This window comes from Rhea pennata, chromosome Z (assembly GCF_028389875.1).
Source record: "Rhea pennata isolate bPtePen1 chromosome Z, bPtePen1.pri, whole genome shotgun sequence".
NCBI classification, from domain to species: domain Eukaryota; kingdom Metazoa; phylum Chordata; class Aves; order Rheiformes; family Rheidae; genus Rhea; species Rhea pennata.
Window position 1 is genome coordinate 68,335,808 of NC_084702.1, and position 27,845 is coordinate 68,363,652.

Sequence of the window (27,845 nt, forward strand, 5' to 3'; positions counted from 1 at the left end):
AGATTTATTCAGTTTAGAAACTTATATAAGTTTTCTCTGGTTTCCTCAAGATCAAATTGGGATCTGAAAACTCTAAGATTACAAAGGGTCTCCACAGTTTACAAATCATCAATAACAATTTAAGTTCTCCAGGACAAATTCTGACCCCAGCGACAGCTCCAAAAGAAAGGAAACTTCCAATATTACTTTGCAGTGGAAACTTAAACTGACCATTTTGTCAAAGCTGCATAACTAAACAGAATGTGTTATAGCCGTGTTGGCTCTATAAGGCAAATAAGGTGGACACAGGAACAGCTATTAAGAATCTGATCACTGCTCTACTAAGTCGATTATTCTGAAGTAGTTAAAATTCACTACAAACAAAATTTTTAATAATGTTTCAAAAATTACTAATTTCACACAAAAGGACTCTCCAGAATAAAAAAAAATACCCAATTTCCTTCTGAATTCTGCCATACATTTATGCAATAACTTATTTAGCACTTATGGTATGAAATGGATTTCCTTTCACTAATTTTGAATTTCCCATCATTTAATTTTATGGACTGACCCTTCTTCATGAGTTGCTCAAAGAAATCTATCTTCTACAACAATCACTTTTTACATGCTTACTGAAGTATAGCTTCAGTCATACAAAAGAATTTTGAAATATATGTAACAGTACAAGTCTATTCAGTGTCTATGACACAAATCTTCCATGGTCATTTTGGCTCTTGTTTTCAGTTCAGTTCTAGGGTATCCTTTGAGAGATACTATAATCTCCTTTTTAAAGCAGATGTTCTCACTGAGTTGCTCAGAATCATGTTCAGATCTCTTGAGTTGCCATAATGAATCTAGAGTCCCTTAAAGCATAAAAGTACTGTCAAAGTTTTCTTTAATTTCCATTACTTTGTATTTAAAAATTTCAGCAGCCACTGTTGCTGACAGCTAGATTAAGGTCTCTCTGAAATTTCTAACAATCCTCTCCATTCCTGATGAATTTAAATAATTTTGTTTTACTTGCCATTTCTTTAATTACCCATTCCAGATTATGAATATCATGATCAGCTGATGTTATAGGTAAACACAGATTTTAACATACAATCCTGAATGAAGCAAATGACCATTAATGCCTTGCAATAATGAAGACTGGCAGAAAGGTACCCTGAGATCTCATACTCACGGCCAAAGCATCATCATTCTGGTTGTATTTTAAAAGAAAAGCAAACAAAAAGGGGATGCTCTTTTCCGCTTCTTTGACAAAGATCAGGGTGGTATCTCAGTTATAATTCTGTATGTGTATTGGTGTATAAGTGCTACATCTCCATTAGAAGAGAACTTGAAATATGTTAAAAATCAGGACAAAGAAATTTTTCTCTTTTGGAGCTTAAGACAGACTAAGGAGAAAAACTTTTTGAGTTTGATACAAGTTCAATATAAACATCACATAAACAAAGGCAAAAAAGAATCTAAATTAAAAAATAAAAAATCATTATGTGAGATGCCTTCTCAGGTTAACAGCAACAGGCACATCTCCTGTAGCATTGTATAAGTAACACAGCTAAGGAGGTACTCATTGTGAACTGATTCACTCTATTTTAATAATATTTCTTTTCAGTGTTGATTAAGTGAATTAACATGGATACAAACTAACTATATGCTTAGCAACAGGTAGGAAATCCCTTCCCTAACCTAGATGTATACAGCAATTATTTTTGACAAACATGCCCGTTATCTGATCACACAATGCAATTCTGAATACAAGCTTTCTCTCTTCTTTTGAAAACATTTAATTCAAGACCAGTATCATCAGCAAATGCTATTTTGAGAACCCATCGGAAGTAATTGCCAGTTTGTCCAGCAATACACCAGGGGAAGAGTAGAAGAAAGTGTTTTAAGAAACTTCTAGGCAGTAATATTCTCAATTTATCATAACACAGAAAATCAGGAGGGGTTGCTTTACTGTTCTTACCAATGAAACTAAGCTATGATTTTAAATGTATTTATTGAAATTTTTCTTTCCATAGCTTTGCATAAAAATTTTCTGAGCTGCTTTACATGGTATTTTCTTTAATTTGATTGTTCAAAAATATTTCATAGCACAACTAAAAGAATCTAGACAGTGGCTTCCCATAAGGTAAGCAGAAAAGAAATTATAAACAGCTAGCAGCTTTTTCTCTTGAATGTGAACTGAAATTAAGTAATAAAAAGAAAGTTACTTGGCCAAGTAGTTGCTTGGATATCAAATTTAACGTGTTTTTATATGATTTAGGCTAAACAACTTAAAAAAGAGAAAAAAAGAAAGAAAACTTTGGTAAGAGCAAAATATTAGCCTTCTTTAGCAGCAGGAATAGAATTATATACTACTTACATTCAAAAGCTTCTTCACTGTCATTGTCTTCATCAGAACTGATCTCAGCATACTTTGGTTTCTCATTAACTGTGCTACGTTTGCGCTTGTTCATTTTCACACGTTCACAAAGTGGCATGGTGGATTCAATTTCTGCCAGGAGCTCAGGAGGCAACTCCTTTAACACTGACTGATCTATGCTACCTATTAATGGAGAGCAAGAAGAGTACACGTGAACTTGAAGACAAAAATAAGGGCCCCAAACTACAGACCTCTCAGGAGCTGCTTACAGTACGTCCACTAACAATACCACAGTAAGATATATCTGGATGTATTTAACAGCCCTTTCTGAAGCTGTATATATCGGTCACACTGCATCTATAAACTAACATAAGAAACTGCACATTTATCTCCTTCAATAATATATCTCCTTCAATAAAAAATCTTTTTACCAGGTATATAAATAAAACAAATTCAAATCAGTGCACTTTCTTTGTAAAAAAGACATCCTTGCTCCACTCCCACATTATTTAGTCTTAGTTTGGTTCCTTCTCTGTATCTGTTGACAGTTTTTTTTCCAGAAGTGTAGGTAAATCAGGCTTCACTGAGAATAAAGAGAACTATGATGAGGTATAAGCATATTCCTTAGCACACGTAGGACAGCGGTCTCCCCTTTACCAATAGGCAGAGGATATCTCTAGCAGAACCTCTGGGTTCTTATCCTTAAATACAAGCCAGCACTCTGACATCCCAACTCTACTCCAGATCGTTTCTTACCTAGTAATCCTTTTATAATAGAATCCAGATTTGTGCGTAATTTTGTTACGCTGCATAGTTGAAGGATTTTTGTTCAATACAGACAAACAACAAATTGGGACAACATCAGTTGTTTTTCTTCCCCCCAGAGAAGCATACAGTTAGACAACACCTCACCCTTCTCATCACGTTTTGGAAGTAATACTAGGCCTGTATAAAGTCACATTTCGTAATCATCTCCAAAATTCACTGTGAAGATTTTTCCAAGTGACATAAAAAAAAGCAAAATGTTTCAGCGTTTCTTTGGGTTTTCCTTTGATGTTTTATCTTTATTTACCAAAGAGCCTATTACACAGATTTGAACATTATCTGATTGAACTGTTAATCTTTTTCCAAAAAACAACACACACCTTTGTCGTAAGTGTCCCTCTCTCCTTCCCCAAGGTAAACTGTATCACTTATAGATAGAGCAGAAGTCATCTGCCAATTACTGTAGATAAAAAAATCTGACAACAAAAAAAACCCCACCCTGCAAGAAAACATCCTCTGAAGGGTTAGCCACTTTTTAATTGCTTTCACTATACCTATTCTACTAGTATTACTTCTAAAAATCCATTTATATCTTTACATTAACCTACCATCTTTTTGTTCATATTTTTTAGCTAAACATCTTTAACTGAAATTAGAAGGGTCTTAATATTAGAAAGTACTTTAACAGCTATTTAGCAGCTTTACCAGCTACTATCATCAATGAAAATTAGAAAGTTTTAAAAGGTCATATATATTTCTTGTTTCCCATTTCTCTATATCTAAAAAAAATTGCCTATATGCGCCAAAACAAGCAGAAAATGATTTTTCTGTAATCCTCAAATATTTTTAGCTTGTCCTTTCATATAAGTGCATTAAAAATATATTTAACTTAGATACTGCTTACTTTGAATTTTTTTTTAACTGAGATAGGGAGATATCCTACCTCCCTGCTTCACCCCACCTCTTGGTCACTCTTTTATTTCCTTTAAGGAGTTGTAATCCTTAGATAGTCACCATCTGCCAAAGCCACTCAAATTCTCAATGCTGTTTTGAAAAGTACTACAAAATATTTCACAGCGTGATTTACTACGGCCCTGTGAAATGATTATTCTTGGCACTTCACAAGATACGGAAAAGTATGCCGGCATGGACAGATACAGTTCCTCTGCCCGTACTCCCAGCTGTCTGGACACCAGCTATGTCTAATCTGGAAGCTGTCTAGCTGTATCACACTGGTGGTGGCCCTACATTAATCACCCATGTCTCTTAGTAGGACTATACAGCTTCTGGAGAGGAGTTAGCCCCAGACTAGTGGGAAACTCATATATGCGTATGTTTAGGACAATTTCTGCAGATGCAGACCACTCACTAAAGGGCCTCTTGACCATGTTTCTCTAAAATACATGCTCAATGCTATGCACTATGAGCAAATTCACTAAAATCAACAGGACTACTCACAGAGCTTAAAGCCTATGGGAAATTCTGTCAAATAACAACATTGCAAAAAGCAGCTATGAGTAAAGGAATAGGAGCTGCATTAAGATTCGTATAGATGTTTAAAAGCTAGATGCAAACAGAAGTATTCTCTGCAAATAGATCTTAAGCCTTTCGCTGTTTATTACGAAAAGTAAATTTAAAACCAGCTTGATCAGTAAAATTATCCAGTTCAAATAATTATTTGAACTCTCTCTCCAATTAAAAGATATTTAAGATCAGAGTATAATCTTTTTTTTTCTTTTATTAGAGAATATGCAGAGCTTTCTTTATTCAAGAAGGAACTAGCAAAAAAGGGAACAGAATTATTATAAAGTTCTCTACACACCAGCTTCATAGTTTTTTGTTTCTTTCACAATGTTACCTGGAGCAACTCTGCTGCACGCAGAGTTTTCTTAGCTCCTGAGGACTGTGAATAACCAAATCTAAAGAGTTTTACTCATGCAATTCAAAGGAGTTAGACATAACTGCACTTGTATCAACACCTCAGATATACACGGGAAAGGACTCCCCATCCTTTTAAAAGCAGTAGTTCAGGAATATTACATACTGTGGGACTCCAGTCAATAGGTTATTAATACTTATTATTTACATTATATTGAGTCAGGGCAACCCACACCTCCCTTACTAGTAACATCTTACTATCTTTCTTTTAGAAAGTGCATTTATTACAAAACATGAAATTTTATTTGTTCAGAGGAATATAGAGATACTAAAGAGGATCCAGTTACTCATAAGAATCTGGTCACATGGCAACAAACACTAGGTTATAAAACCCAAGCTAATTCCTTTTCAGGTTACAGGACACTTATCAGAAGAAGTTTAAAAGGATATACAACACAAAAACATTTGACAGCATTTACAAAAACATGTATGATCACCTTCATTTTTGCAATTTGTTTAATAAATTTGATGAGACTTTCTATCCATATTTCTTGCCTCCATTTTAAGCAATCACATTTTCCTTATTTTACATAGTTTTTTTAATAGCAAAGGAGAAAGTAACTTTCCTAAAAAGTTACTTCACAAGTTAGTAAGAAGGTCTTGCAGCAAACTAAGCTTTTTGAAAAACTGTCCTCATCAATGAAATAACTATTTTTGCAACACATGCGATGGCATACACAATACGCTTGAAATGGGCTGTAGGCATCAGTGTTCTTCAGGCAGCATCCTCGCAAAGCCGCCACAACTCCAAAAAAGAAAACTGCCATCCTAACTAAATCTTTGCTCCACGGCAAGGAATCTCAACGTTAATATATTCCACGTTAGTGAAACTGAAGGGTGAGTCACATAACAGCAATAAGAACGACTCATCTCGCAGAACTGCCATACGTGAACAACCATTTCTTCCTCAGTGCTTGTCCAGATCTATTTCATGACTTAAATATTTGTTGCTTGCTGGAAGAAGAACATGGTGGTGGTGTTGTAGTATGGCTGCTCAACACGTTTCTTAGAGAAGATACCGAAGAAGCTTGAGCTGTTACTGAATGCCCAATGACTGTCAAGATACTTGTTTCTTACCGTGCAATTCTTGACAAAATGCCGTACAGTATAAAAATCAAAAGAGAGAATCCTCAGCTAAAAACAAATAAAGCTGTAAGCCTGTCCCCATACTCGATTTCAATCTGGGAAGCTTTTCAAAGCATTTTGTCCTGTATAGTAGGAAAACCTCTACAAATATCTAGTGGATGTAACTTTTCCCCTCTTCACGTATGGCTTAAGAAAAAATGGCAAGGCACAGACCTGACTCGTAAGGTTCAGAATCACTTTCTGTTCATAACTCGATGTGTTGTTTCAAGTTTGAAAAACAGTCTTCAACTTAGCTAATTTTTAAGCATAATCTAATCATCAGAGGGATACAAAAATCACATTGTTTTGAATTTGAAAGCTAAATAAACCTCCCTGCTTCAGGTAGATGCATCCATCACCAGAACACCTTCAGTTAAACAGGAAAAAAAAAAAAAAAAAAAAAAAAGGAAGAAAATAAAGTAGCATCTTTATTGACTTTTATTCGACTCATTCAATATGAACAGTATGGCTATTTTGATACAACAATCAGCATGTTCAGATTATTTTCAACTGGCTTGATATGACAACATCAAATAAGTAGGTATGCAAAGGGATGATATGTTCTATGTTTACTGACACTTGGGTGAACTTTCCAGGATCAGAGAGGCAGCTCCTGCCATGAAATTAGAAACAACTCTGATGAACTTTATTCTTTTGTCAGTAATGATTTGTCTTTTTCAAAGTAGGAAAAATAGTTTACATTTTGGTGCAAATTCCTATGAATTAACCAGCCATCAAGATTCAAGAACATCTGGAAGCCTAAACTCTGAATTGTCACTTCCATAGCTCTAAGAGATAGTCACTACAGTGGAAGCAATCGTGAAAGCAGATACCAGCTTGTTTATATATGGTTATTTCAAGATGCTCATGACATCAAAATGACCTGTCTGCACACGCATCTATAGAGGCAAATGAACATCTGAACAAGCTCTTGAAGAAAAAAAAAAAAATCACACCTGAACTTCACTTTGAAACAAGCTAGGTTTATGTTGACGAAACGCTCTGCACAAACTAACTGCCAGAAATACTGTCTTTTCCACTTCTGTGTGCTAATACTTTGTAATAAGGAAATAATAGCAATCTCTACAGATACCTTGTATTTTAAAATGAAAAACTTTACAAATGCCAAGACATTATATGAAATAGCACACAAGGGTCTAAAAGGGAATACTGCTACTTGTTTTGTGGAGGGGACACGAAATTTGATTTTCCATATATTGGTATTCAGAAATTTAAAAGTGTACCCACTCTCCCTATTCTGGAGCTTCCATGCTACTGAACTGTCACACATCTTCATTTTGACATTAAAAATAAATACTTACAGATTACAGCTTAATTTTGCCCTCTTCTTGCTCCTTTTTAGCCACAGAAACCATTACCTGTATTACTGTTACTTCCCAAATGTGAAGCTTACTCTCCTTTTATGTCCTCTCTGAGCATGTGAAGATGTCTCAGTGGTTTTAGTAAGAACTAAGGCTTTAGGTTTACCTTCCTTATCTATCACCAACTTACTGTCCAACTTTCTCAAGTCACTTTTACTACTATAATTACACTGATAAGACCTCCTACGTAGACATATATGCAGGAATGAAAACAGTTTTTTCCTAGCTTGTCTCAACCTTCAAACTCTCTGTACTAAATCAAATAAAATACACTCTTATTCTGTAACAAGAGTGCTTGCTTTCTTGCTGGATAGTTACGTCATCGTATCTACAACAGTATAGAGTCACAGCTTAGGTCTACTACAATTACTCAGGCAGGTAATTTTCTCTTTTAGATGGAGAACTGAAAGACAAAAGTGGGAACTGAAGTACTTCCCCACTTTACAAAGATGTTTGGAAAATAAATATCCATTTAAAATTGTTAAGTACTATTACAGTATGGCACTCAGGTGCGACACAGAGAAGGGCCACATGACTATCTGCGATTGATGAACAGCTTAGCTGTGAAAGTTGAAGACTTTCAAACATCACTGTGCAAATCTAAAGGTTATCTTTTCTCCCTTAAAATGTTTCAATATTTTATAGCTGGGACCTTCACTGTGTCCCTGTCTCACACCCACAGATTCAGTACCCACAGCAGGAGTGCTTCCTTTATATGGCACACTGAGTTCACCCTTACTTGGATGATCACAGTCCCTTGCCCACCAGCTTCACATTCCTCCAAGGAAGTCTGTGCCCTGGATAGTTTCACGAATGGATGGGGAAACGCCAGGAAAAGGCAACGTTTTTTCCCAAAGAGGAATTCAAGGCACAGTGAAGGTACACCTGCTCAGAAGTCCCTTTTATCTCAATACCATGTCATGAGTTGAACACCCAATTAAGATGAAAATAAATCTGCCAAGTAGTCCATCTGCGTCAGTGGGTTTCCTCTTTCCTCCCCCATTCTCTGACTTAAGAGTTTGTGGAAGGGTAGACAGATATATCCTACAAATAGGATATAAGCCCTTTCTCAAGCTCCTTATCCTCACCTTATCACCGCGTACATGAAGAGATAATTCCTGAGCTCAGCTCACACACACGCACACAACCCAGTAGTGTGGGATCCCTTCAACAACCACCACCCAAGCAACTGGCGCACAGGATTCTGCGTTGCAGGGGATTTGGAAAGAAGGAGAAAAGTTATGTTAGAAAGAAGTATGTCCTATATGATTCCACAGATCCTGCTCATACATGGGCAAAGAGAGGGTCTTGAACACATTTTTGAAAATGAATCGTTTTTCCCCACCCATTGCAATACTGGCATAAAAGGAAGGTCCCAGATCCCAGCTCAAAGGAGGAGAGGTTCAGATTGCCTGTTTATATTCTTGTCCTTGGCTCTGGCCTTGAGCCAGGATGGTGGGTCAGAGAAAAAAGAATACAGACATAGTAACTGAATAATTGCATGTCATAGTAAAGGTCATCATTGCCCATGGCTAAGCAGCACAGATTCAAAAGATTTTACAGTAGTTCAAAATATTCTTAGAAATCAAGACGACAATTTGACTGAGGTAGGAGGTTTCCATAGAGCGTCCTGAAGGACCCAGGCACAGAGCAGGGAATGCACCCAACACACACTCTCCGAGGACTGCCAAGGAGCGTTAGAACTTGTAACGCAGAGATATCAATAATTATCTTGCTATCCAATTGCTGCAGCAACCATATCCACAAGGTTTTTTTTTTTATTCCTTATTGCTATTCTCTGACTTCTCATCTTTACTAATTTGTAAAAGGAGGCTAGAGCAGTCTAGTTTTGAAAGATATTTTAAATAAAACACAGTATTTAGAGTGAAATGGAGAAGGATTGGCAACTGAAATAAATGTTCTACAAAGAACCTCAATTTTATGAATTGGAGTGTCAGGGGCTGTTTTTGTAAAAAGGATTTCACTATCACTGCTTTGGAACAGGTACATAAAAACTTAAGCTAACTCAATTTTTTGTATTAAAATGTTAGGGAGTTTTGCACAGATGCAGGAATATAGCATGCAGTTTTTATCCCTATCAATGTTTAGAAACTGTAATTAATGTGATTAATGCATTTTCCCAGTCACGTATCCTGATAAATTTAAAAATTGAGTCTTGAGGTCTCACCTAAGAAGAAAGACTTTCATTAAATAAAATCAAATCACAACTCAATTGAGTCATTTCATAATTATTCTGTTCATAACAGAAAAACTCCTAAATAGGCAATATAATACAAGCAAGATCTTTGCAGACAACAAGCAAAAGAAATGCAGTGATTTAAATCTGATTTCTCACCTTAAGGTACATTAGGAAGTTCTGCTTTTACTTTGCACTATCATAGAAAAATTCCTGGCCTTTAGCATTCAAAATATCATAACAAGAAGCTATATCACTGTTGCTTCTTTTAAGTAACTCAACTACATTACCCCCCCCCCCAAAAAAAAGAAAAAAAGAAAAGCTGGAATTTTAACTTCTAACATGAAATATATGAAAGTTGCTCATAAGATATTTACCAATGAATACACGTAGGGAACGAACCTTTATCTGATGAAACAATAATTCAGCAAATTGAAGAACAAATAGCTCTCTGCCCTTTCTATTATAATCATTGGTATCGCTCCCACTGAGCAAGAATTAAGTTCAAAGTGTCAAGTCAATAGTTTAGATTTTCTTAGATGAGAACAGCCATTTAGAACAGGTGAAAATTTTGAGCAACAGAAAACTTAATTTACCAGGAATTAATATTTGAGTTTTGTCAAATTTACCCTTTGTTAAAAAGAAAATTCAAACCAAAACTTTTGTTGATATATCCTTGCACATAAGGTAAGAAATAACATCTGTATTTGGACGCTTGGACACATGAACAAGTTTGCACTGCATATTGTAATGTAAGATAAACTACTGGCCCACATTTTTATATGTTGCAATGCATTGTTGCATAAATTATTTATGCAAAATAATTTTGACGGAGCTTTTCCCAGAAACAAAGAGGAACCTGATCAAGCATCAAAGCCCACAAACCAAACACAGTTCAGACATCAACAAAAAGGCAGACTGCTCTGACAAATTAGGTTATTAATTTCTTTCACTTACAGTCGCCAAAGTTATTTTTCAGAAGCAAACTAATTAAACAAAGCACTCCTAAATCTCCAAACACGAAAAGCATCATATTTCAGTTGAACCAAGTACAAAGAAACTAAAACGTTCAGTCAAGGTTATTGTTACTGTTAAGAAACAGATGCGCAACACGTAAGGTTCGCTCTCGTCACCCAGAATAGACCTAAGAACAACTATGAGAACAAGCACCAGAACATCTACCAGTGGCAAAGACAGGAGGGGCAGAGAACTTATGCAGCCTCCAAGCAAAGCCGCATACGAGTTTCTCCTGTTAAGGTAACAGACCAGCACAAGAAAGGACTCCAGGGCACAGCTGCTGAATGCCTACCAGCTATTAACAAAAGATGTTTACCCAACATTTACTTTTGAAAAATTAACACCAAAACCCCCCGCACAGTACAACACCAATTATGCATCCAAATACACTTCTGGAGATAGGACACACCATGTCTAAAATATCCCTCTAAATAGAAATGATTCATTCTGGTGCAAAGCATGCTGAAGGACTGAGATCTTTCTAGACTACTGGATTTAACAGGTTATAAATATTTTCTTTTTCGCTTTTGACTAAATGATACCTGGAATATTTTTTGAACTGTGACCCTGCTCAATACAATCCAAAAAGGAGAGGAAAAAAAATAGGACTGATAAGTGAACGAAGCATGTATTTATTAAAATAAATTCTCTGTAAACCTAACATATCTTTAAATACTTCTATTGTCATCAGGGACAGACCACTCTTCTAGTCTAAGTGCATTCCACAGCGGCAGTCACCAATATCCCAGAAAAAATGACAACAGGAAGATTTTAGAATTCTCACAAAAGTAATACCCTTTTTTCTTTTTTCTAAAAATCCAGTTAAATTCAGATTAAGAGAGAATCCACACACTGCTCTTCAGCTGAGAGGAATCACAATAGAAAACTCCCTGCTGTAAACAACAGAATTTGTCCTTTGCTTCTCTGAAACGGGATATAATTTTAAAATTATGCCCCATTCGAAGCACCTGGCAGCTGTGCACATGCAAGATGATTAGTGGGTTATTACTCTTCCTTCCCACATGCAATTACAGCTTCTACCAGAAACTTCAAAAAAATGATTCCAAATTCTAAGTTTGTGTGATTACAGACTTTTATAATGGAAATCTTTATGAAAGCACAATCAGGAGTAAGCAAGCTGAAATGCAATCTTCTTTTCCAAAGGAAGTACGTTTGCAGAACTGCTGGTCCTGCTGATTTCAGAGTACAACCACACGTGTGTTTCAGCACCAAAAGTTGTTATTTTCAAGGGCTGTAAATAAATCAAAATGTTATTGATGTATTAATATCCATAAGCTAATTTCCTCAAGGGTTTGCCAATTTTATCTTTATAGAAGTCCCACATACAAAAGACTTAAACAAATGTTCGAAAGTCATACTCCCTTTCCGTCCACGGTCTTTAGATCTACCAGCAAGCAGCTTTGCTGTGCAGCCCATCAGGCAGTGGGAAAAGGCACAGGAGGGCTCACTGAGCCACCAGGACCTGCATACAGCTGTGTGTGTCCTGGAAGACTCCCCTTCCTGCCATTCTTGGAAGCCGAGCACCTAACCGATTACTCTGCTTCACAAGTGAGACTGCTCCCAGCAGTGCTAGAATTCAAGCGTGGAACAACATGTTGCGCAGATGCCACAGAACTTTGTATCACTCTAACCTACCACTGACTACCAGTTATGGTATTATATGTTCCAAAAAATTCATTTGGAATTTAAAAAGAAACACACAAGCATAAAACACAGCAAATCTAGAAGCACTGTATTAACTCTACAATATTAAAGGCTGATAGGAATAAGTTGCAGCAGAATCTGCTCCTATAAAAATACGTATAAAGAGCAGCTTTGTAAAAATGCAACGTCTTTATTCAAATTTCAGAACACAGCAGGAGAGAAAAGAGTGTAATACGGAAGACTTGAAGGGAGCACGAAAAACCTGTGTTTTAAGTTTTATAATGTACAGATAATTGAATCCTACAATAACAATCTGCACTATGAAAGAGAAGCACACTGGGGATTAGATTCTTCAGTGATTTTTTTTAAAACAAAACAAAGTACTTTTAGATGGTATCTGAAGACCCAAAAGGTATTTCTAAACAAGTCTTACAAAACACCCACTCAGTTGTCCTAGAACTAAAGCCTGCATTACATATAGAGAGCTTGCTTTGAAAAGTCAGTCCTGCAAATACATATAAACCAACTCAGACATCTCCTTACATAGGCAGACAATTACAGTTTCTGTCATGTTCAGAACAAGTAACTGAACCCGGTAGCGGTTCTCATTTCAAGGTAGCTGATCAGCATAGCCATAAGAAGCAGCAGAGATTCACCGAAGCTCTGAAAAGGAAATACAGCAATATGACCTTATCACTGCAGGCAGAAACATGAAGTAGTTCTAGGGAGCTCCCACAACATAAATTTCCACTAAAACCCCAGGATAAGGCATTTATAGATGTTAAAAATCAGAATAAGAGTGTTACAGTTCATTCTGACCTGGGAAAACAGGCAATAAAATTTCTCCACACAACCACTTATAAAAAAACACCATGAAAAGAATTGCTGCAACTTTCCTTAGAGTATCTTTTAAAAATACGTTCAAGGACCAGGAGAGAGAGAAAAATGTTGCTTCTTCCCTCTAACCGTCAAAGGGAGTGTGGGGATGGTTCAAGCTTCACAATCACATATTAGCTGAAAAATTGTATGAAAGCAGAATCTTTCGGAAATCTAGGTTGTGGGTTTTAATAATGAAGGTTTACCTTAGTGATTTCTTTCTTCCATCAGCTTCTATAATACTACACTTGGTGGCTGTCCTTCTAGTCATATAATATCTTAACAAATTTTCCAACATGACTATAAAATTTGATTAAAATGTTATTTTGTCTTTTTGCAGTACCATGCAAGGTTTATCCACATGCACAGTAAAAGTATGTTTTTTAATCTTAATTTTATCAAAATGATATTAAAAATAATATAGACTTTCAGTTTACAAAGCATTTCTTTTAGCTTAGAAAAAAATGATTTTGTAAGTATATAAACTAGTGTAAGTCCCTCCCAACAGAATGACTAACTAAATGGTGTTTTGAAATAACTGAACTCACTCTTATTTTGAACTGTATTTAAATCAAACCACTCATTTATTTTTGCATGTAATAAGACTACTAGAAGACGTTTCCTTGAGGGATGGAGGGATGAGAAAGGAAAAACAAAGGACAAGGAATACAAGAAGAGGGAAAGAGAAAACCAAAAATATACTAAGCTACATGGAACAAAATGGATGGAAGAAATGGGATGGGAATACTAAAAATAACACTAGAAAAAAACTGCTACTATGTATTAAGAAATACAGGACGAACTAAAGGAACGTTTATGAAAATTACATTTCCTAGTCCATTAAAAATTAGGAGTAAAGGAGTAAAACAGTGAATAACATATTCCTCTCAACTGGAGGGAGGATGGTTTTGTAAGAATGACATGGATATTTTCTATATCAGTTAGTTGTTGTCAAATAGACCTTGGCTTATGAATAGATATCTATATGAATTAGGAACCTTTTAAATCACTTTAGTTCACTTAATTATATAGTATAATATATCCTAGAAAGGAGTCAGTAATTTTTCAGGAAACTAGACAAGAAATGTAAAACTAGAAATACACAGGAAAAATACAAAGATCATGACAATTTCTTCAAAATCTGCCTGGCTGAACACTCAAAATTTGATTTCTAAGTGAAATCTAGTTACATTATTCTCTCCATGAAATCTATTTTTAGAACATTGTAAGAATCTTACTTAGGATACAATAGCACAGAGACGGATACTACATTTAAAACATTGTTTTTTCCTGAAAAATACAACCCAAGTTACAGGGGAAGAAACATGTATGACTTTTGCAGACACAAAATACACAAAAACATTGCAGAAAAGTTAAGAACCTGAGTTTAAAATGAACGCACTGCTCGTGTGACGCAGCTTACTAGTCACGCCAATTACAGAAAGTCGTTAAAACCATTAGACATCATTAAAACAAACTATATAAATAACTACATACAAAACAAATTACAGAAAAAATGTATTTCAGAAACATTTCAGAAAGTTTACTTGCACTGTACAAAGCTCAACAGCAGCTAGAACCTCTAAAAATTTTCGGCACATAGAATTGTGTGAATTCAAAGTCTTTTGGAGATTAGTGCTGAATCCCGTAAGAAAGCTTTCAGGATTCTCTGTCATAAACATAAAGGTTTCATTTGCAATCTTAAAACTTAGGTGTTATTAAAGGTGTCATAATCTTATATCTAGGTCTAGCTACCTATTATTGCTAGAAATGGAAATCTTGTCTTGCCTTTTCTGAGCCTCAGAAAGAGAGAAGGAAAAAGTTCACATTTTCATGATAAATAGAGAATATTTAACAGAGAGACTGATACTTTATGTGAAGTAATATTCATATTGAACTGATAAATCTTTAAGAGTCTGAGTCAATCACAGTCTGGTTAGTAGACAGAGAACAGATATATCACAAAAATTTTCTTATACAGACATCACCTCTGCACATATACGTGCACATAAATATGTTTATACATTCACAAAGATGATTCCTACATCATTTCTTATCAAATAACCTTGTTAGCAAACATTTTAATCCCAAATTCATAAGCAATGAGTTATACCTGCAACCATGCATTCATAAATAATCCTGGATAAAGCTCAAATCCTCTCCTTTGCCATTTGATTTGTCTGTTTTGACACACACTGACTCTATAGATGTACTATGTAAGAAATTTATATGAATAGTTATCTAGACTCTAAAACTAAAAAAAAAATACAGTAACGCTGACTGGTAAGTAACCTGAGTTTCACAATGATCTACTTCAGTTTGAAATCAAAAAAGCCAGAATTACAGTACCAAGAAGAAAAGTAATCATTAAAAGTGTTATATTCAGCAGAACAGACAGTCAATTGCATATTAAACCTACCAACTATACTGAATAATATACTACCCACATCATGAACTTATACTGGACCTTACAAACAATGATGTCTGAATTCTCCTAAAGACTCGATTCTAAAATGAAAACAGAGTCAACCAGTAAACACAGGATGTTTTTATAAGTTTGTTGTCACACAGCCTAAAGTGTGGTGGCCCCCCAACGGAGTCATATTTATAGTTTAAGAGAGGTAGATGGGATTTTGAAAGAGTTCTTATTGCATCATGCCAAAACATCCCTTGGAAAACCACACTTCACCTCTAATTAAAAATATGGAAGAGTCTTAGGGCTGGTCTACATAGTATTTTCCACCACTCAAGATACACTGGTTTAGTTATAATAGTACCAATACCTTATACAGACACACTTAAACTGGTTTAAATCACACATATACCAGTTATGTTTAATTAGGTAAATTACCAGATTAAACTGGTGTGGTTAAAGCACTATTTAAGACCATTTAAGCGTTCCTAGCACTTTCATTAGAGTAAATAAATCATTTCATTTACACTGGAGCAAGATTTCCAACACTGACAAGCTCTTAAATGATAATGAGAACAGTTTCAGTTTCATTCCCCAAAATCACTATGTAAGCAAGCATATAAATTAACTATCATATTTTTGAGCTGAATAATTGACCACTGCAATAGTAAGTCTAAAGAAACGGGAGGAGTGTGCAAGATATAATGTAATTAACATTAAAATAATCTTACCTTTATTAGATTTGGATGACTTGTTCTTGTTAGGTTTAAAACAAGAGCTCCTTGATTTATCTTCTCTATCCTTAATAAATTTCTGCACATCATCCAAAGATAGCTTCTGAAGAACAACTACAGGCTTAGCTCCTTTATTTAGGTCTTCAACTAGCCCAATCTTTTCTACTTTGTCTTTCTGTTCACTTTTAAATTCAGTTTTCCTCGACTCCTGAGTGACATTGCCATCTTTATCACGCTTGATTTTTGGAATGACAAAATGTTTCAATGCACCAGATCTTGCCCCCAACAAATAACTGGGAAACTCTGCTTTATTATCAGCATGTGCTTTATTACTATCTACTTTACTCTTATTACCATCTGTCCTTCGTTCATCCTTGCTGTTGGGTGATTTAAAACCAGTTTTATCAGGTCTTGATTTACTAGAATCTCCTTTACTTTCCTGTTTTATACGAGGGCTGTCAGGTCTTGATTTCTGATCCCCAGAAGAAAACCTTGATTCACCAGACTCATGTCTGTGTTTCCTTTCTAATTTTTCAGTTTTTGAACCATCAGATTTAATACCATGCTTAGAATCATGTTCACTTTTGTTTGAGGATCTCAAATATTCGGGTCTTCTAATCTTGGATGGGTCTCCTCTATATCTCTCTGACTCCCCCCTGTCCTCAGACCTCTGTTTAAGGCTATCATGGTCACGCCTTGGAGTATCAGAAACTGAACGCCCATCTGGTCTTTGTTTTCCTGGATCAGATCTACTTTCAGATTTTATCCTTGAAGGATCAGACTTCACATCTGGTTTATGCCTAGATATTTCAATTTTCTTCTCTGACAATGGTTTACTGGAGTCCCTCCTATTATCATGTCTATGTTTTGGCGTTTCGGGCCTGCCTTCACTCTTCTGTTTTGGCGTTTCAGGCCTGCCTTCACTCTTCTGTTTTGGTGTTTCAGGCCTGCCTTCACTCTTCTGTTTTGGCGTTTCAGGCCTGCCTTCACTCTTCTGTTTTGGCGTTTCAGGCCTCTGCCTTATTTCCTGTTTGCCATTGTTTTGTTTTCCCTCATTTTGTTTCATCTCCATTTGTCTGCTCTCGTTTTGCTTTGATTCTGTCTGTCTGTTCTCATTTTGTTTCACCTCCATTTGTCTGCTTTCATGTTTGCTTTCATGTTTAGGTTCTACTTGCTTGTTTTCATTGTGTTTACTTTCCAATCGTCTGCTCTCATTTTGTTGAAATTCGATTTGTCTGTTTTCATTTTGTTGAATATCTGTCTTCTGGCCCTCAAAGTCAGACTTTTTCCTAAGGATCTCAGGATGGTTTTCAGGTTTAAGTTTAAGAACTCCACCAGTGTCTTCTTGGGGAACACATAAAAACCCATCATTATACACCTTAATTTCTTCAGGTTTTTTGATGGTGTCCAAATCCTGAGTTACTGCTGCCTGAGAGTCTGCTCTTCCTGCTTGCTGAAGATCAATACTAACCATCAACGCCGGCCTTGCCCCATTTCCTGCAGAACCTGTCTCCTGAGAAGCTGGTCTGTTTCCTCCAGTAGCACCTCCAGCCTCCTGTGGTTTGTTTTCTTGTTTTCGCTTCTTTAAAGGTTTATCTGAAAATTAAAAGAGAAAAATCACGAATGATATATATAGGAAACGTGTCCAAGCAAAAATGTACATTCCCCTCCACCGCCACTAATTAATCCCCCTCGTCATACATGTGCACACACAACAAAACTCACTGAATTTAAAAATAATAATATAACTTTTCTAGCTAATACTTTTTATTGTATTCATGGATTGTTGCTCATTATTGGCCTACAACAGGTGCCAATTAATCATAAAAAAAAGAAGCTTGAAACACATGAAATCAAAGTCGCTGTATGATTCCCAAGAGAACTATATACTAAAGCAGCTGCAATATATAACAATGACAACAACAAAATCAGTTTAAAGTTGAAGCAAAGGTCTGCAACGACAAAGCTGAGGTGCTCCTTCATCACAGCTTTTTGATTAATACTATCCTAAAAGTTTCTCCTCTGCAGATTCAGCCTGCTTCATTATACTTGAAATAAGCAAGAATCTGCAATGATTAGAACAAAGATCTTCCCTACTTGGTTCAGGGCATTTAGCTGGACTTACATATTGTAGCAAGGGAACACACAAATAACGAATGAAATGATTAAAACTCCAACACTCTATGCTTCTCTTTAAAGTAAAATTGTATACCAAGAGTTGGAGTCTATATTATAATACATATATACTAGATGGGGGGCTATTACACACTTAAAAACTTGGTAATTTCCCTTTACAACCATAACATTTATAATGGATGAAATAAAAACTTTAGCAATAACTTTATGTAGTGTCAAGTGCTTGATTCTGCAATAAACCCTTCAATTCGTGCTAAAAAATAACCAAGAGTAGAATACAGAAAAATTGTGAGCCAAACACACACCATGTAATTTGGTAGAATTGATAGAATTGAGAAGGACATAAGAATACAAAAAAGAACCTTTATTATTCATTTAAACTACAACATATTTAAACTACCAACATGGTACTTGAACTAAAATTAATTTCTATCACTAAAACTAGGAGGTTTACCTGCACTAATATTCTCATTCATGAACTAACATTTTGTAATTTGGTAAAAGACCCATGGACTTTCTCTGTAATCAAGGCTTATGATTTTAAGTCTAAGAAATGACTGAACATAGACTGGAAATTCTGTTGTAGATCTGTTGTTAAACATAAATTTAGGTCTAGACCTCAAATGTGCTGTAAAAATAACAACTTATTTTGTGCCTGGATTTGTGGTCTAGATGCAATCTGCCAGCTCCCTTTTTGGGAGTGGGGGGAAGAGTGAAGAGGATGGAAACAAGGAAGAGGGAAATAAACAAACTGTTAGGAAAAAAAAAATCTCAGAAATTGTAACACAGAATTACAATCTCTAGTTTCTTCTGTATTGGTAGAAGATTCTTATTGAGGAATGAAAACTTTGAAGGATCATCTCCAAAGTTAACATTAGAACACAGTAACAACTAGTAATATGGTCAACTCCAGTAACATGAACAGGCTTTTTTCCATTGTTTTCATTCTTGTATCTTTTTGCACATCTCTCACTTCCTAAAACTCCAACATAATATACAACATTTATGGCTGTGGAACACAGTAAAGACAGCTATAATAAGCTCCATGCAAAAAATGGCCAACTGCAAATAAGGATCATTGCAAAGGAAAACAGAACCTGTGGGAGAGCCAGCCAACTCGTACTTCATGATAGATATGTGAAGCAAAATAAATTTACCACATAGCAGGTGTAACTTTTTAGCATGGAGATTTTTACTTTTCCTGTACAATAGCAACTGCTGGATATGAATGCTTTTATAAATTTACTTCCCTACACTACTGATTAAAAAACAAAAACAAAAACAAAAAAAAAACAGATTTTTTGAAATCTTCATGCAGTGAAAAAAAAAGCTTTTTCTCCCTTTGACTAAGAGGGCTTGGGCCTCACTGAGCTTCATGGCAAGTCTGAGGAATGGTCATGAAGTAGAAGCTTCCAGACTCATTGATTTCAAATTTATTTTTTTAAATATATACTAATATACATTCACACACACACCTCTACCTCATTTCTTAATAAAAACTCTATAAATTCTGAAAAACAAATTGAGAAACCCGGTTTCTTAGGAAAGAGACATTCAGCTTTTTCATTTTAACCCAGAAATATCAGCCACATTGGAAAAATCCCTTACAGCTCTGCTGGTGGATCTAACAGTAGCCTTTAAGACATTACTGTTACTAGTTATCTGCCTTAGTCCTTTGCCCAGGGTTATCACCTGTAGCAGAAGGGAACATGTTTCCATAAGGGCAGTTCACTGTCTAGTGCATCAGCTTAATGCAACAGAGAAGATGGCTTGCATTAACCTACCAGACCAAACAAGTCCGCGAACAGCCAAGCAAATGTTTCCTTCTGCTACCCCTACTATGGAGCAAGGCAGATGGCCAGGAGCTGTGATGCCTTAAACTGCTGTAGCTAGATCAACCAAAACTCACCTTACAGAGCCCTCATGCTGAGGGCTCCGAGATTAAACAACCAAAACAATTCAGGTAGGACCAGTTTTCTCTCTTGAACTTCCGTAACTGACCAGGTCAAAATGTTGTGCATCTTCATCATCCAAAATATCAACTTGTAAGTTCTTTGAGAATATGTAAATAATCACATCACAACTTGACAAATTCCCTCTTAATACAGAGGAGATCTTCTGATGTAATTTCTTCATTTTTCTTGACTACTGAATAGTGATGCTTTAGTAAGTTGTTATAACCACAACCTTGTTGACAACTTCTCTGAGAAGAAAGGGATGCCTTCGAAGTTTTCTTTTCCTCAATGCTAGCTGATTGCAGACAAAGAGGTACAGATTACTCACAGATTTCTTCACATTTCCAGTGTATCCTGATGACTATCGTTAGAACTAGACTAGACATTTACAATTTTGCTGCTATGAGATTTCTGGAACTAGGACAAGAATGCTGGCCCAACGCATGCAAATATCAGACTGAACTAGGGCATAAAAGGTAGAATGAGTACATAACACCACTATCTTCACTGGGCCTAACAAAGAAACTTCACTGAATGAACACAGCATCCTTTTGGCTTGTAGTGATGGCTGCAAAATATGATTTGTGATAAAATGAAAGTTTAAAGGGCTTTATGAAATCTTGGACTCACAAGTACATGAGAATAATCAAAAGAATATTGGACAGCTCAGAAGAAACAAGTAACCTGGGAAAACAGAAGTTTTAATGTCTTCTCTTTTACAATAAAATATACAAGTTTGTATAAATCTGCCTTGTTAAGGCATGTGTCTCAAGACTCCTGAATAGGCCATCTTTTTAAATTTTTTTATATTTTTTAAAATATCTTTCACAGCATCAGTATCCAAGCTTTTTCCACTTCATTCAATAGATAGTATAATTTCTTTTTATCATCAGGATGTAGGACTTTGCCAAAACATCAAACTAATGTTTTTCTTTCAAGTCTCGCCTTGCCACATTCCTGAATGGGTAGGCTCACAAGCTCGTGAGACTGATGAACTGTGATCAGGAGCTTTTTGCTTCACTCTTTACTAACTTTGAAACCGTTTTTGTAATAAATGGAATAGGAAAGCACAGAAGAGCTTTCTGACTATGTTAGGGACTAGGTATCCAAGTTCTTTGCTTCCAGATTTTCTTTTCAGAAGTATTATTCACTTTTTTCCCCACTCTAAGAATATGATTGTATCCAAAAATGACACCTTGAATGAATTTATGACAGTTCAGAGTACAGTTTGACTGATGTTTTCTCCTACGCATGTATCCTTTTGGCTTGGCAGATCCACATGGATGTTTTCTTTACATGGCAGTATACTGATGAAAAGGCAGTGACTCAGTACTCAAGGAAGAGCATAGGCTACCTTTACTCTAAAAAAATAGTAGAGATGTGTCAAATTAAACAGGTCATAGTGGTGGTGCTTTCTACATGAAACAAAACATTACAGGAACCACAAGTTTCATATGGAAAATAAGGATAGCTGAATTTCCAATCAATTATGCCTCACTTATCCTGTTATGAACAGTAGTCCTGGAGACAGGGGTAGCCTTCACCTTTGGAAATGTGTCAAACTGATGAGTACTTCCATATTTAGAAATGAGCTTAGAAATGAATGAGGGACCTCTAAGCAAAAACATATTGCATTTGGAATAACCATAGATACCTTCAAATATATTTCTGTTGAAACTAAGTCAACCATGTGATTTGAAGAACATTGATCTTGAAAACAGATATGCTTGGAAGCTGAGCAAGGGTTAAGAACAGAAGCTGAAGGGAGCCAGGTGATAGAAATGTCTCCTTTCTTCCATTTGACATGAACATCTTGCACAAAGCAGCAGCCAGATCATCATTAATGCTGAAGTCTCCGATGCTATTGCATTCTTGCAAATCTGATGATTGTCTTAAGTCCCACACTAAATTCTTTCAACAGATGGGTACAATAGAACAACAGCCTAAAAACTTCTAGAACCGCACGCTGTACCAAACTGAAATTGGCCTTTTGTAAATACGCTAGAGAAGAAATGCTTGCATGGTTCCTGAGCTTTATTTTGGAAGAATTGTATTCTACTTATATTAATATATTTTGGCAGGCTTTCCAGCGATTTCTGAATGATCTTGAAGATTCAAGAGATAAATTCTCATTTCCCCGTTTATACCTCGTAAGGGATTCATTTGGAGACTTCAAATCCAGTTAAGTGCATACTCCTCTTCAGAACCACAAAGGAGATTGATCCTCTGACACTGAAGTCTGGATGAATCAGTTTGATGACCCTAGTACCCTTTCTTCTTTTTTTTTTTTTTTTAAAAAAGTATTAGCAAAGCCTTGCACTTAAAAGCCCTGATATTATTCAGAGATTCCTGATACATACTTTCACTTATTTGAAATACCACTTATTTGCATTATTTAAACAGTGAATAAATTTATATCAAGTATGCCATCCTGAACCGTTATTACTTATTGTCAAACCTTCAGTTTTTGAACAACAACAAGGACAAGTCATCCAGAGGCCAATTACAAGCACATACGGTAACAGTCAAGACTGGGTTTTCAACAAATAACACATAACCATACTCCTGCATTAACAAATCTGTTCACTGACAACTGTTTCGCTATTCCTAATAATCTTTCACAGATCTCTTCGAAGTAGTCACCCGTCCCTTCCCGTGCCACTTCCCTCCACCCGAAAACAGCGGTACATTGCAGACCCCAAGAATCTAAAATGTTCAATATCATCTCGATACAGGGAAGGTTTAAAATTGAAATTGCTTTAGGAGAACTATTGGCCTATGGCCTATCAGTGGAGTAAGGGCAAACTTACGTTCTTATCTTCCTACTGCTTCATGAACACTCAGTGGTAGTGACTGTAAGAGTTTGCTCTCACCTGACCACCTCCTGAGACCATATTTCAATAAGCAAACAAATACATAGTTAGAGAACCCTTCTAATCAATAGAAGAGACTCCTACAGCATTAGCTCCTCCCCTTGAAGGGCAGAGTGAGCAGAGACAGGTAAAAAATATTTGGCTTCATTGCTTGCTCCCTTACAGAAGGAACTGAGAAAATATAGTGATGATCTTCAATAGGAAGCTTTCCAGAACAGAATGTAATTTCAAAGGCTCCAAAAAAGAGACCCAAGGGCTTCCAGTTGCTGCAGTTCTGATGCAGAGATTTCTGAAACTTTGAACAGAAACAGCTGCTAATTTTTTACAGTTTGTCAAGAGACTTTATCATGCTTCTAGTGACACTGCAAAAAGAGAACTCATCAGGAGTGATGTCCAAACTCGTTCAGGACAAAACACACAAAGACTAAAGTAGGCTCTGATACGCCTTAGGGTGCAGCAGACTTCAGAATTTCCATTTTTGCGAAGTTCAGAACACTGAATCGCTTGTGTTAGAGGGAATGAAATACGATCTTACGAACACTTCTATGTAAGGATGCTTTGTAACACACTATTTTCTGTCAACTACAGTAACATAGAAGGAAAACTACAGGAGAAAATGACAAGAACTTGTAAAATACAAACTACAGAAATATAATCGAACATCTACACTTGTTTTGAGGTTGGAAGACCTAGCTTAACCTCTCCAAGTTTGAGAAGGCTTTTACAAATAACATGCTTTTAATTCTGAGATTTTCTCACACAAATGCTGAGTTCTAATCATGTGATTGCTTTGTGAAGAGCCGTATTTTTCTAAACTAGTTCACACAAACAAATACATTCTAATTGCTGGTGCATGTATTTAAATTGTGAAAAAATCTGAGTGAAAACTGAGGTATGATTATATTTTGAAATTCTCAATATAATACTTAATTTCACAAGAAGAATGCAATATTCTAACATTGGCCTTAATGAAAAAAAGATTTATTTTATGTACTACTTTTAGGAGATTAGTTTTTAGTCAATCATATGAACAGCATGTTTAAAAAAAGAGGCTAATTTATTGCTGAACTCTTAATCTGCTTCCAAATTATCTCATTCTGACATCATAACTTGAGTTAAAAATATCTTCAATTAACTAGATCCAGTGATATTTACAGAAAATGATAATGAAAAAAAGCCTGCGTCATTTTAGGTTGATATCAGAGTGAACTTATTGACTATCAGCTATAGAAATGCCGGGCTTAAACTCTTAAAAATCTTTAGCAGTTATACATGCTATTTTCTTAAATCCTTTACAGAAAAGTGATTGCCCCACAACAGAATACAATCATTACGAAGCAAGTAATGGTATAAAATCTCCACTAAGCAAGTAATGGTATAAATTCTCCCATCCATCTAATGGGCACAATCAGTGGCATATGCTATGTTAGCCATATTTTATTTGACGATCTTAATTTATACTACAATTTAAGTCAAAATAGACTTCTTACTAAGCTGTAGGTTTTTAGGTCTTTTCTACATGAGCTTACAAGAACAGATTTCTGTGCTATCCTATGCAAGGCACAACCTCAACTTTTTAATTTTATTTTCCACTCAATTTTTTTAAAGGCTGAAATACTAGATTAAGTATTTTGTTCTAGAAAAAAGCACTGCAACTGAAATGTTGAAACATTTCATTGCCATTTCTCTAGATAGACAAGGAACTTCTTCCCCTTTATTAACCGTATCTGAACACAAAACAAGAAACTCTCTCACCTGTAGGAATTGGATAGTGCACACTTATTTGTTTTGTACTCACAAAATATATAATATTTAATTCTCATATCTTCCCACTACAGAGAAACACAATGATTTATATGATGTCTCATTTAATATCATTGTTCTTGTTTCATTATTGTTCTTGTTTCATTATTTGTTCTAGCCTTTTACAAGATTATTAGATAAATAACTACACTTGTACCTCCATTTTTAAGGAATTCAAACTGCTATAATGTATTTTTGTAAATGAATGATAACATACTGGTTATAACTACACATTCTGTCATTTCATTTATTGGCTAAATAAAACCAGACATAAACAAGCCATTCTTATAAGTGTTCTATTATTGCCTTTTTGGGGGGGACTTAAGGGGTGATGGGGAAAGGGGAGAAAGGGAGAGGAACTGGGTAAGAACTTAAAAGGTAAGAGATAAAAGTTACTTACCTATAACTGTAGTTTTGAGAGTTTTGCTCCGGCAGATTCACACTCTTGGGATGTGTGTCTCTGCTGCTATGGGCTTGGAACGGAATACAAAAAGTGCCCATGGCAGGCATCCAAGTGCCCCCTAACTGATCCAATTACTGGAAATAACGTTATTACAGCTTCACTTTCTTTCACTAATTCAAAGAATTCATAGAAAGATTCCAAAGAAGCAGGTAAATAGGATCTTCAGAGATAAAATATGTAAGAAAAAAACTGCAGATACAAATAGGTTTATCCCATCTTAAAAAATGCTTCTACTATTTTAAGTTTCAAAAAAAAAAAAAAAAAAGAAAAAAAAAGAAAAAGAAACAAAAATAGCAGTAGCTCTCCAATGAAATGTTCAGTAATTCAGGATTTCATGACCATTCTCACAAGCTCCAGAGAAAAATGCCTTGTGCAAGTAAAAGTAGTACTCCTTAATCTGTTCAGACAGGTGCATTACACAAAAATGTTTTTCAAGTGGCTGAAAATCTAACAGTGAATACTCAGTACTATGTATGGAAGAGCTCAAAGTTTAGCCAACGTTGATTTAAAAAAACTAACAGAATTTGAAAAAGTCTCTGAAAAAAGATGGACTACTTTCTATTTTTTCAGAATTTTGCATTATTTTCAAAGTTATCTTCCCTTTTCCCCTGTCTAAAAGGCTCCTTTTAACATCAACATCTTAAGTATTTTGATTCACAGAATATAAGATCTTGAGAAAAGCATGGAAGATCTTGAGGCAGAAACCTCAAACCTGAAAATCAATTTAGTAGCTGGTCTAAATCTTAAAACATAAGAGGAGCTTAATGTAATATTCTGGAAAAGATCTAGATTAAAAAAATGACAAGCCAGTTTTGCACTACTTGATTGTACACACATATAACCCATTCATATCTGAACAGATAGCAAAGCAAACAAGTTAACGTAAAGAACTGAAGTTAACAAAAATAGAATTCCTCTCTTAACTTCTCTCCCACGAAAAAAAGATTCCTAAGAACAGGAATTCCTGGTAAATTTGAAGTGCAACAGGATTTCCTGTACTTTCTTGGAACAGTCAAGCTCAGAACGTGAACAAGCAGAACTCCACTTAAGTGAACAGAATAGATTCAAAATACAGAATGTAGCTTGTTTCATAAGCAATCAAGAGCACCAAGCAGTACAGGAAATGCAATTCCCAACAGAGATTAGAAGAGGGGAGAGGAGGACAAAAAAAAAAAAAAAAAAAAAGAAGTTTCACTGACTTTCTAAAGAAATCAGGTCATCAGCGCGTCCTGATGTACATAGGCAGAGGATGGTTAACTTAACTTGATTGCTCTGGCCAAAACATAATCCCATTTCACATTAGCCCTCCAGAATCAACCCTGATCACCCCAAAAGGCTCTTTTTATTTGTGGGCAGACAATCTGAGTCTTGATAAACAAAGGCAGGATCTATCTTTGAAATTACGTATCTTTTCAAAAGAGAAGAGACCACCTAATATTGACAGCGTGTATCTGATGAAGACCCGAAGGCCACTGTAAGGTATCTGGGGTGGGCAGCAGAGGGAATGGAAGACATGAGGTGCGCTGTATTTCACCAGCCCACTTGTTTGTTCTGAGGCTACCAAACATTGTAACAGATGTATTCCAATGAAAGCTTTGGTGCAGAGTGTTTTAATCTTCCAAATCTCCGCTTACTCCTTTCTTTAACAGATACAGACAAATTACTTGCAAAATTAATCAATACAAAGACTTCCTTGATGGACAAGGCAGGAAGAGAAGATGGAATCTTGTCCCTTCCACACAGAAAGTGAGAGTGAAATTATAAATTTTTCAAACTTCATACTCCGTATCACAACGAAAAGACCATAAAATCCACCTAATATAAGATCCAAAAAAACCCTAAAAGAATAGAATAACAGAGGTCAGAGAAGCTCTCACATCAGGAGGCCAAAGCTCTGCATTACGAAACCTTTCCTTACACATTTCTGATAGACATTTCTGATAGACATGTCAATTCTGCCAGCTTCTGCCTCAGCAATTTTTGCACTGAGAATTTCTTCCTCAGAAAGTAAAAGCATGACAAATAGGTTCCAGAAAGATATGCTGTTTTTTAAAGGAGGCACTTCTGCAAAACCCTCTGTTAGTTCCAACTCTGGAATGGAGATTGCCTCCCACTTTGAGAGACTGGTGGAAAATAAATATTCTAACAGTTTT

The 27,845-nt window shown here is 35.7% G+C and overlaps 1 protein-coding gene across 4 annotated transcripts in view; it reads right to left on the bottom strand.

The window, feature by feature from the left end:
* NIPBL (NIPBL cohesin loading factor) overlaps positions 1-27,845 on the bottom strand; it is a 152,523-nt gene that overhangs the window by 35,771 nt on the left and 88,907 nt on the right. For 3 of the 4 annotated variants that reach the window (XM_062598964.1, XM_062598962.1, XM_062598963.1), the window contains 2 exons: positions 16,460-18,058; positions 2,351-2,533 (listed from right to left, as the gene is read on the bottom strand). In XM_062598964.1, the coding sequence (XP_062454948.1) occupies positions 2,351-2,533; positions 16,460-18,058 (1,782 nt within the window). Of the gene's footprint in view, positions 1-2,350; positions 2,534-16,459; positions 18,059-20,507; positions 20,647-27,845 lie in introns of those variants that run through there. The other variant, XM_062598965.1, reaches the window with a different exon arrangement.